The sequence below is a fragment of the Saccostrea cucullata genome, unplaced genomic scaffold, assembly GCF_032062105.1.
Source record: "Saccostrea cucullata isolate Sc308-1 unplaced genomic scaffold, CSIRO_AGI_Scuc_v1 ctg1683, whole genome shotgun sequence".
Classification (NCBI taxonomy): domain Eukaryota; kingdom Metazoa; phylum Mollusca; class Bivalvia; order Ostreida; family Ostreidae; genus Saccostrea; species Saccostrea cuccullata.
Window position 1 is genome coordinate 36,362 of NW_026937705.1, and position 11,908 is coordinate 48,269.

An 11,908-nucleotide genomic window follows, 5' to 3' on the forward strand; every position below is an offset into this window, starting at 1 on the left:
TATACATGTATTTCATATTAACACGAGTGAGAAATTAATACACTAAATTGACGTCGAATTTTCCGCTATTTCCCGATCATGACAAGGAGCACACGACGGGTATGGTCGTTTGGTGGAGGATGTTCGTTCCTCTGTGTGACATGATGCCACTTTGGATGTTTTAGAGGTGCCATGACGTCATACTAAAATGGACTTGTGAGTTAAATACTGTTCGTCATCTTCGTGTATGTCACCATCCGGTGCTGCTTACATAATCTGTGTAGACAAAAATTTCACTCTCTGAGGCTGAATCACTCTCAGTTGAAGTGATTTTGTGTTTTGAGACGGTGATCATTATAGCGTTTCTTTACGTATAATTTCTAACATTCTCTTGTCTGCAACCCCTCTTTTACCACTAAATGAAATTTAGATAATTTAATATGAGACTTTCACAGAATCTTTATTTGTTACATATAGTACCATTGTGCACCTTTTATTTTACTTTTTGATCGGACACAAATTTTGGGTCTCCCAGAGCAAAACATATGCACGAACATTTTTTCTATGGTATTGAAGGGTATACCTATCTTTTATCCGCAACTCCTCCGCCACCAATGAATAAAATTTAATGAGACTTTCACAGAATCTTTATTACATAATGTCATTGTGCATCTTCTATTTTACTTTTTTGATCTGACAGTTATTGCGGGTCTTGCAGGGCAAAATATGGCTTTTATAACCATATGAGAGACAGAGGGTATCATTTAGTGAGCTTATGCACACAGTACCTCTAGTTTATAAGGGATGTCCGTCCGTCTGTTACGCTTTCGGGTACCCATCTCTTATCCTCCTATATACCACTGAATACAATTTAATGAGATTTTCACATTCTATTTTATAAATTGTGCCATTGTGCACCACCTATTTTACTTTTTGATCTGATACTTATTTTGGGTTTCTCAGAGCAAAACAGACTTTGCCATTATCATCATTATACCCCCCGCTTGAAAACCGGTAGGGTATATAGTAATCGTTAATTCCGTCCGTCCGTCTGTTACGCTTTGAAGTACCCATCTCTTATTCGCAACTCCTCTCATACCATTGAATGAAATTTGATGAAACTTTCACAGAATCTTTATTACATACTGCCATTGTGCACCTCTTATTTTACTTTTTGATCCGACACATATTTTGGGTTTTCCAGCCCCAGCAAAACATCGACTTTGCCATTATAACTATATGGAGGCGGGGGGTATCATTTAGTGAGCTCATCGCTCACAGTACCTCTAGCTTATAGTGAGCTCAATGCTCACAGTACCTCTTTTTATGCTATACGTAAACACCCAACATATTCATTTCCTGTACATATAAAATGTCCAAAACATATGTGTACAATGTTCCTCAGCTTCCTCTTCTCCCCTCCACACACCTTCTTCCGATAATGTTGATTTAAGGTCTATCTTAACGAAGGACCTATTTCACAAAGATAAGATCTAAATTTGCAGTCCCTTAGTAGGGCGGTCCCGTGTCGCAGATCCCTCACTGCTGTTGAGTAAGTGCATCATTAAGATATATATATTTTTCATTTTTCATTTTAAAAAACTCTTTAGTTATTTTTATACATTTATAAAATCATAGCATATTTTTTTTTTACTTTAAAAAGTCTTTTTTATAATTATTTACAAAGTTTATTGATTATTGTTTAAACAAATTAAAGTTTATTTATTACTTTATGTTATTGTAAATATATAAATGGATTGATTTTGTTAAAAACACGATATTTTTTTCAAATATATTTTTGATGCATCACTTATTCTCATACCTTTACCTATATCACACTCGTTAATTATAGATAAACTTCAAAATATGATTATAGATTTTTTTTCTTCTTTATATGAAGAAAGAAAAAAATTGGATTATAATGCATTTGCATGCTAATTTATAGCTTTGTATGAAAACCAGATTTCAGGGGAAGGTAATTCTGAGATAGTCTAACTTTGAGAAAATAAAACAATGTTAAAAAACTGTCTGGATGTAAGACAAACGTCATTCTTATCTGTTGTAAACTGATGTATAAAGAGAAGAATTTTTTGAAATGTATCATTAAAATATACTGTAATACCGTTTACACCAGAAATTCACTAAAACTGTCGAAATGTTAAAATAATCAAGGACAGGTAACTCTATTACCTGCACAAAAGGTGCCTTTAAAGAATGTAAAGAAATGCGTGTTTGTCAATTAAATATGAGCAAAATATTGAAGAATAAATTATATCGGAAAATAGTAAAACCCTGTTAACCCTCTACTCCCTAATTTATTTATATTGGAAAATATCGTAATTGCATATTTTATTTTCCGGAATTCCGTTATAAAAAGTAGTCCGGTTTTTATGCATATCGTGCAGATACTATTTCCTACATTATTTACATTTCGCCCCTTTTTAGAGACTTTGTCTTTTGGTGTTTACAAGTAATTTCCTTTTTAATTATGTGACAAGAAACCCGTTTCGAAATGGCAGATGAGGAGGGAAGTTTCTATATTGAGCTCTGCAAAAACCCTATAAGATTCGACCCAGTAGATAAAGTTACAAACGTTTTTTATGACGATGCCAACAAACAGGTAACAAACATAAACTTGTTGCTAGCATCACGAATTAGAAACTGAAAAAATGTAGTTCCTTCCTTTCAGATTTGTTTTTGAGGTTTTTACTTTGCACTTTCAAATTTGAGATGAGTCCTTTGTCTATTGTTTTGTGATATACTCCAAATACTCTATACATTACACAATCATAATTATAACTTGTTACATATACCGTGTCATGTTATACTGTACTTACAGGTGTTTACAGTACGCTCTGGTGGAGCTGTTGGAGTGGTGGTTAAAGGACCAAGAGAGAAGGACTGCATTACATTTAGGTTAACTGGATTTTTACAACTAGGGTGTAATTCTTCATAAAACAATATTTCAGTTTTCTGTTGCATTGCTTAACATAAAATTTAAAAAAGAATGTTCATGATTAGAACAAGTATTACTAGGATGATTTTACACCCAGTATAATGGATTTGAATTGGTTATTTTAAAAGCATTTACGTGTTTTATACTTTTTATTTGATTGATTTCCAAAAACAGGTAAACTGCATTTTTTTCTGAATATGGATTGTTTAAAGTTAATTTCTAATAAAAGGTTAAATATTTTGTTTAGAATGGAAAGTAGAGGGGATGTGACCTCTATAAAATTTTCCCCAGACAGACGAATATTGGCAGTACAAAGGTCTCCCAAATCAGTGGTATGTTTGTAAACATGCTTACAGTTACATGAACTGACTTGTCAGTGAAAAGTTCTTTGAAAAAAAAAAGATTCATTGTGTTAAAATTTCAGCACTGTCAAGAACTGTTCATTAAAAGTAAATGAGAGAGAGAGAGAGAGAGAGAGAGATCTTCACATTGTTATTATTGAATCAGTAAAATTCACTTCTTAAGTTGAGAGCTCCTTATTTTTGTATGAAATTTAATCCTACAGAATGGAGCTTTCAGGACAATTTCAGGCAAACATGCAATATGTGTGCTTTTTTTAAATTGATTTTAGGAATTTGTAAATTTTCGTGATGACATGTCAACAGATCAACTGGAATACTCACAGACCTGTAAGGTAATCATTTGTTTCATTTTTTACAAAAGAAAAGTGCTTTAGATTAAAATGGTGTGAAGAGTATGCAATTCTATTGCCCAAGATTTTTAAGGGCAAAGATTGAGTTGTAGATCTGTTGTCTTATTTCAGGGGAAGTCAACAATTATAAGTGGATTTGTGTGGACCTCACCCAATGAAATTGTGTTCATTACTGATCATGGCATAGAATTTTATCAGGTTAGTTGAAAGAGATATGTAAACTGTTGAGCAGATATCAAATGTAAACATGTATACAAATTTCACTTTTTTCAGATGTAAGTGAGAAAGTGTTTATTTAACTATAGGTACACATGTAAATGTTTATTAATGTTTTGTTTCATGACTCTTGTACATAAATTAATATAGTAAAATTAATAGGATTTGTTTTACAATGTAGATAACAGTGGAGAGAAGGACTCTTAAATGTCTGAAAACCATCAACATGAGCGTCTGCTGGTTTGTGTGGCTGGTAATATGTTATTTAATATTTATTTGTTGATGTTAAGATTTCATTATAGCCATTTTAAAACTATATTAGCTTCCTCAAAAAGATGAGATATGTTTTGAGATTTTGCCATAGGAAGTTACACTTAGTATTAAAACTGGTGTTGTTGTCTTCACTGAATAAAAGTTTCTGGCCAAAAACTGTGTTAGGTTACTTGTTGAGCATAAACCCTCCTTACTATTGTAATATTAAACTCTTTAGCAAGCATGCCCAGTTTATAATCATTCTTCAAATACATAACAATTAAAGCATTGGGTTAATATGTGTTATCAACTTTTGAAGTACAGTCAATTCTCGAATTATCGCCATTCGATTCATCGCCATTTTCGCAACTAAATGATTACACAAATCGGCGTGGCTACATCAATTACGCCATGATTTCCCAAGAACGTTTTTCCTGCTATATAAAATTCTCTTTATAACACCAAATTCGCATACCGCCATCCGCCACCCTGTTTTCAAAACAAACGTCCATTTTTAAGTGTCAATTATCTCGATAATACCGCCACAGGTGCGTGTGGGCAGTGAAGCGCGGCTAATTGGTTGACACTATATATCCCTGTTGTAAAGCATGCAAAGGCAGGCAAGGTACATGCAATTAAGAAATTAAACAAGAACTAAATAAACAATAATTTGGACATGAACTGTTATAATAATTTTGTTTTCTGTTTAATAAAATTCATTTAGTCACGGCTTTGCCACGAAAGCGGTCGTTGTTAAAGTACGCCGATAACTATATTATTTAGATGTTCTCTGCTTTAAACAATGCAAGGTTTGCTGAAAAAATAATTATACGGTATAAATTGTGATTATATATTTAATTACAATGTTGCCATAAACAATACATTTATTCAAGAATTCATTTTATTTACTATCGGCAATATATCACGACGATCGACCCAGCATGTTTTTTTTCCGATAGCAGAACTGTAGATTTAAATGCACACCCATATACTTGTCTATTTCATAACTGCACATATTGTTTTAGCGAATTTGTACATTAAAAAGATTACTTGAAGTATATTCAATCAGAAATATGTTTTTATATACATGTAATAATAAGAATAGAAACTCTAAATGGTATTTCTAAGGACGGTAACTCTACTTCTTGTTTTCCAGAAGTTCGGAAATTCAATTCATCGCCAAATTCGTTATACCGCCATGATTTCTAAATTACAAAAGGTGGGTTATTATGTGTTATCAAATTAACTGTAATATATATTAAATACTATAGGTGGAGAGCAGTTGCCTACTTCTAGCCACTGGTTCTCAAGGGAACCAGCTAAACCCATTCTTCTTCAGGGTAAGTGTTAATCATCCTTTATTTTTCACAGCTTTATAAATCTCCTGTGTGTATTAAAACTTCTTTAAATTTTGTAATAATAGAAATCTTAAAGATATAAAACAGATCACCAAAACCCTGATGACGACCGTCTCTGGTCGAAAACAGTGAACCAAATAAATTTACTGCTACATGTAAATTCTCACAAGATATTGGTGATATGTTTTATAATTTTTAGTTTATAACTTCAGATACAGACTCTTTTGAATACCTTTCAGTATTCACAAGTGAGAATCTTCTGCAATTTTCACCTCAAGGTGTTGGTCTCCAGATTTTCTTTGTTTAAATAAAACTTTTCAGATTCTTTGAACCACATTTTTGGATTAATGGCAAATACTATTAGAATTATGACTGGTTTTGATTTTACAGCCTAGCTTAATCACTAAGTTGGCCAAATTTGAAGTGGACTTACCAGCTGCTCAGAAAACAACCAAACAACCTTTGTTAGAAAGAGATGTCAGCATGGCAACTATGTAAGAACAGTTGGGATTCATTTAAATCTTTATTTGTGGTGATTTGATTTGAAATTGTTGATACAATGCCATTATGAGGCAATTTAGGTCAAGAATAAATGAAATCCAGGGAATGTTTTTATTTGTGTGATCTTCAGCCCCATTTCAGACTCTTTGCCAGTAGTAATTTAATGGAGCGGACTTTGTTTAAAAATTATAATGTGGACAATAAATATATGTAAAATGTTCAATACCTAGGACAGATACACATTGTTTTAACAAATAAAGAGGGATTTTTAAGCATGCTTTTCATTAAATTCACATTTTTCTTACTATAGATATATGTATGTAATTGTCCTTTTTTTTTTTACTACAGATATGGTCAGTTGTATGTAATTGTTCTCAGACATCAACCTCGCCCTGGTTCTATTGGAGCTGAAATTGTTTTATATCAAATTCAAAGGTAGACGACAACTCCATAGTCAATCTACTTTAACTGCCATATTTAAAGAAATTTTAAGGTCTATTTCTGAAAATATTTATAACAAGTTCAAAACCCTTTCATTCAAAGTCATTCAAGGACTATTAATTGAAGTTTTCTAATCTCCTATGCTCTCTGCATGTGTATGTATTCTCATTATATGTTCTGTGACTTACAGAGAGGGCGCTGCTCGTAAGACTGATGTTATGAGACTGGATCTCAGTGGGAGATTTGCAATTAATGTCGTCAACAATTTAATTGTTTTACATCATCAAGCCTCTAGGGTGAGGAAAACATTTCTTTGATTTCATAAAATATTTGATTTTTCAAATTACAGCTCTAAATTCTTAAAATTTAAAATTTAGAGACATGAACCAGTACCAGTTAAAAATTTCTATCCTCTGTAGCAAAAGATGTTAACTGATAATATCTGCATTTGTTCAATATTGAATACCCACACCTCACTGAGCCTCATATGTTGCAGACATCTATGATATTTGACATCAATCTGGACGGTGAATCTGATGGATTTGTCAGGTATCATCACGCTGTTGTCTCTCCTCTACCCATCAGACCATTTAGACTTCTTCTACCCTGTAAGTATCAAATGCTGTGAAATTTCTTTATGTGCCATATTGCCATCACTATATATTTTTTTAGTAAAGAGATACAATGTGATTTGATAAATTTTTATGACTAGCTAATTTAATTGCAAACTTCAAACTTTGTTATCTGAAACTTGGCATTTAAGGTAAACTAGGATTTGAGATAAAGTGGGTTTTAAAATATGCTTAAAAAGTGTTTGGGACTTTGCTAAACAACTTTATTAAAATCTTGTTTTGGTCATTTCAGCACTTGGTATTCAAGGAGGGCAAAGTAAAATGGAGTATAATTGTGAACTGTGTATCCTTTGAAAAGCTGTATTTAGGAGACTATATGTCAGTTTGTGTTCAAACTAGTAATCACTCCATCTGTATGTTGTCTGTCTTTCTGACCATAGGTCTAAATTAAGGTTCAAATCAATTATACTTCTTGACCTAAAAACAGATTCAGCAAACTGGGTTGTTTTTCAGCCCAATATAATTATTGATGCCAAGCTGGGTAAGTTCATATACATTGTAGTTTCAGCTTAGAAAAATTCATTCATGATTTAATTGTAAATACAATCACCTATATTTGTACCATATTATTTTAAGGTTTTTGTGCTGTGTTTTTGTACCATTAATGTTTGGCTGCATGATGCTTTTATATCATAGTGAATCAAATTGATGTTTTAAGAGAAACTGAATTATCACAGTTTTTAAAATAATTATTTCAGGCTGTTTATGGTATGTTGAACTGCAGTTAGAGCCCATTGTAACAATGATTCCAGACAAGGTACATTTGCTAATGTATGTTAATCTAACAAAATGAAACCAGCTTTATTTTTCTGAATGAAAAATATTATAGGAAAATGACATAATATAGAGTTAAAAATCTTAAACTATTGGTAGATTATCAATTATTAGCATTGGGTTAGGTTGTAATGTCTGCCAATAAATTTTCTCAGTATCGCCTGGTCAAGTTCCTGCTGGCCCGGACTGATAGTAAGCGGGTCATACTGAGTGTCTGTCGCAGCATGCTGACCCCAGAGAGTCAGGCTTCTCTGTCCACCATATCGAGGGTGCTGGACATGCTGAATAAGGTGTACCAGGGCTATCTGGACTCAGAGATTCATGTACTGGTAAGTAGTTTGACATAAATTCAAATGACAGGTATAGGTATTGCAAATTGAGAGCATAAATTGCAGGAGAAAAAATGCATCATAAAAAAGTTATTTTGGATTTTGAATTAATTTTATGACGATATTTGTCTTTGTTATTATTAAAGCTGAATTAATTTTTGAATTTTATGCTGAATGTATGTCACCAACCTTACCTATCACAAATGTAGAAGTTATTTTTTAAGTCAGACAATTTTTTTGTTGATACAGGCAGGTGAGCAGCCAGCTAGACTAGACCCAGCAATGAAGGTGGTGATTGATCAGTCAGATATGTACACTCATGTCTTCTCCGTGTTTGAGGATAATAAGGTACGATGCCATGCTTCTGTCCACTTCAAAATTCACAACTTTACATCAAGGTGAAGTTTTAATTCAGATAAATGCCACATTAAAGCTCAGGGGTCAAACAATATATAACCGAAAATAAAACATAAATGTCAGCTGTTCAAAGAAATGGAGAAATGCATATAATGTTTATTGGAGTGGTTATTGGAGTGGCAATAATACTTGCAGTTTTTTTTTTCAGAACATGAAGTATAAATTTATGGTAGCTGTGCTTATTGAATACATCCGATCATTGAGTGAGAATAACATCACTGTGCAGGTATTATTGAATACACATTTTTATCAATGACATGCTTAAATTCTTATGTATTAGCTGTAAATTTAATATCATAAATGTTAAACCTGCAATTTCTATTTTCAGCATTACCTATATGAACTGATCATCAACATTTTGGTTCACAATAACTGCTTCTACCAGCTTCATCAGTTTCTACAGTACCATGTACTACAAGACTCTAAACCACTGGTGAGAATATCAACTGAAAATTGCAGACTTGTTTTCTCTAAGTTTTGAAATGATAGGCTTGGTTAAGTGTTATATTTCTCATACATGTATGATATAGTATAGATATTTATTGTATGAACATTTGCAACATTCAAAAAAAGGTAAAAAAAAAAAGTTGATAAAAAGTATACATGTATATCAAAAATACAGTCTGTCATGGCATGGAAGACTGTTAATTTTAAGACCTTGTATATGAATTCAGAATTTGAGATAGAAATTTGACACCAGCTGTATTTTATATTTCCATTGTAGGCCTGCCTCATGCTATCTCTGGAGAGTGTCTACCCTCCCGCTCATCAATTGGCTCTGGACATGTTAAAGGTAAAGTTCATAATATACAGTTATGGAATGGGTACGAGGGAAATAGCAAATTTATGGTTCCCCGAGGGAGGAAACTATTTCCCGAGGCGGCGAAGCCGCAGAGGGAAATAGTTTCCTGCCGAGGGGAACCATAAATTTGCTATTTGTCAAGTTCACATTCCATAACTGTTTTATTATACCGAACAATCGTAGGCGATTTAATTTTTTTTTACCAGATATTCCGACATTTAAAAAAAAAACACTATAGAGGCATAATAACAAATGCATGCTGTTAAACAGATTGTATGATTAATGAATGGTGTCTAAAAACAATTAAATTATTTTTTAAAAGTATTTTCACTCACATTTTGAAGATATAACGTTATCTTCATTTTGCTAGAAATCAGGTATGATTTTGACATCGCATATTGAAATGTTTTGACGTCATAGTTACATTGCTAATAACATGACGTCACAGATTTGAGATTTCTTGAACGCTCCGCCCACTGAACACTTTGATTGGTTAAAATTATTAATAAATATTCATGAGGGAGTAGTCCCAGGGAGTAGCTCTGATTTCCCAGGAAGTAGTCCTCAGATGAGTGAAAAATTCTCTTCCCGGGGAAATAGGCAGTTTTATGGTATTACTTTTATATAGAGTAATTACAGTAGAGGTATAATAAAAACAAATAGAATTCTTATCTTGGAGGGAAAGTATATTAAAAAGAAATGTTATTGTAGTACAATATACATGTATAAATTTGTTGATAAAATTATACTTTGTCAAAAATAATATCTAGGGGGGACCACTTTTCTGGATTTGGTGGGTCTCATCCTTACCAAAAAATTTAAATCCACACAAACTGTTACATAGTCAACATATCAGATTATTACATAACCTACTATATAAATTGTAATTAGGCATTTTGAACTGTTTCACGATTCATTTTATGCTTTTGCGTGATCATGAAACAATGAACTGTTGACCGGGCCACAGAATGAACTGTTGCCTGTTTAAAGCGTCATCGTGATATTCAAGCGTTTTGATGATCACGACATCACTATTTACCTGCTCTATATTTAATCAAATTTAAATAAAAACACAAACAATAAATTTATTAAGTATTACTTTAAATTAAAAATATTAATTTAATCTTTATATTATGTGTTCAGCTAATTAATAGATAAGTATGTGAATAAACAGTTGTGAAAACTTTATATTGATTGTTTGTGTGTTTTTATTCCAATTTACTTAATTATATAGTAGGTTAGGTAATAAAACACTTATTCAATGACTACTCGGTGAAACAGTCAAACTGTTGTCCCTCGGTAGTGGGGGAGACCTGGGAAACTGTTGCCCTCGGCCTTCGGCCTCGGGCAACAGTTTCCCAGGTCTCCCCCACTACCTCAGGACAACATTTGGACTGTTTACCTCGTAGTCATTAAATAAGTGTATATTGTTGAATCTTCTGTATAAAATGAGTTTTTTCATGAAATTATGTCATGTACCAACAAACCTGTACAATATTTACTGCCCATTAGAAATAAAATGGTTCCACAATCTGCTGCTTTTATATGAAATTGTTACTTAGATGTGTTTTTTACTTCTTTTTACTTTTGACAGAGGCTGTCTACGGCAAATGAAGAAATCATTGAGGTGCTCTTATCAAAACAACAGCTTTTACCAGCTTTGAGGTAAATTTTAGAGATTTTTTACTTATGCAGAAAATTAAATACCCCAGTGTAAAACATTGGTCGTGAAGTACATGTATTAAACATGGGATAAAAAGAATCTTGAAATAAAAATCTTAAAAAATTGATTTTATGACTCGCCTCTTTTATTTGTAGATTCATTAGAAGTGTGAACATTGTGGATTCTGTATCCTCCAGAAAGTTTTTAGAAGCTGCCATGAATACCGATGATGCCATGTTATTTTACACTGTGTTTAAATTTTTTGAACAAAGAAATATGAAAATTCGAGGAAATCCAAAATTTCAGTCTGGTAAGTTAACATTTGAAGTGCAATATTACTTTGTAAGGAAGATTTACTGTCTTAAGAAGTAAAATTAGCATATATACCTACATGTATACAAATACTTTGTTTTGAATTTCAACTGAATATCTCAGTCTATACATTAAGTAAGGTTCCATATTGTAAAAAAAAAAATTATTACAAGTTATTTCCCTTCTAAACAGAATGTATGGCAAGTATAAACTATGGTGTATCAGATCATTCTTTATTGTTGTAGGGGAACATTGTGAAATGTATGTGAAACATTTTGAGAGCTTGTTTGGAACTGATGCCTTGGCAGAAATGCCCCCTGCTAGCTGAGATGAATACTCCTTTTCAATACATCCACATGAAAAATGACCAATACAAATCTATCACTTAAAGTATTCAGCTGTAAAATCTGACTGTCTGTAAAGTTCCTATGATAGGAATTTTTTAATAAATTTGTAATTTTATACATTTTTATGTAGGATTTTTAAATTTAAAATATTTAACATTGAATGGATGTAATGAAATAAATGCCATATTATGAAATAATGATGATTAATATTGTACAT

At 32.3% G+C, this 11,908-nt stretch overlaps 1 protein-coding gene across 1 annotated transcript; it reads left to right on the forward strand.

The window, feature by feature from the left end:
- The first annotated feature begins 2,390 nt into the window (after positions 1–2,390).
- On the forward strand, positions 2,391–11,901 carry LOC134248712 (regulator of MON1-CCZ1 complex-like). The gene is made up of 22 exons (XM_062731116.1): positions 2,391–2,599; positions 2,819–2,895; positions 3,183–3,267; positions 3,567–3,629; positions 3,759–3,845; positions 4,045–4,116; positions 5,387–5,455; positions 5,864–5,967; positions 6,323–6,409; positions 6,606–6,711; positions 6,912–7,023; positions 7,280–7,330; positions 7,475–7,528; positions 7,746–7,804; positions 7,977–8,150; positions 8,400–8,498; positions 8,716–8,793; positions 8,896–9,000; positions 9,292–9,360; positions 10,964–11,034; positions 11,188–11,342; positions 11,590–11,901. Exons 1-22 carry the CDS (start codon positions 2,492–2,494, stop codon positions 11,670–11,672), a joined length of 1,968 nt encoding a protein of 655 aa, XP_062587100.1. The 5' UTR covers positions 2,391–2,491; the 3' UTR covers positions 11,673–11,901.
- Positions 11,902–11,908: the final 7 nt, after the last annotated feature.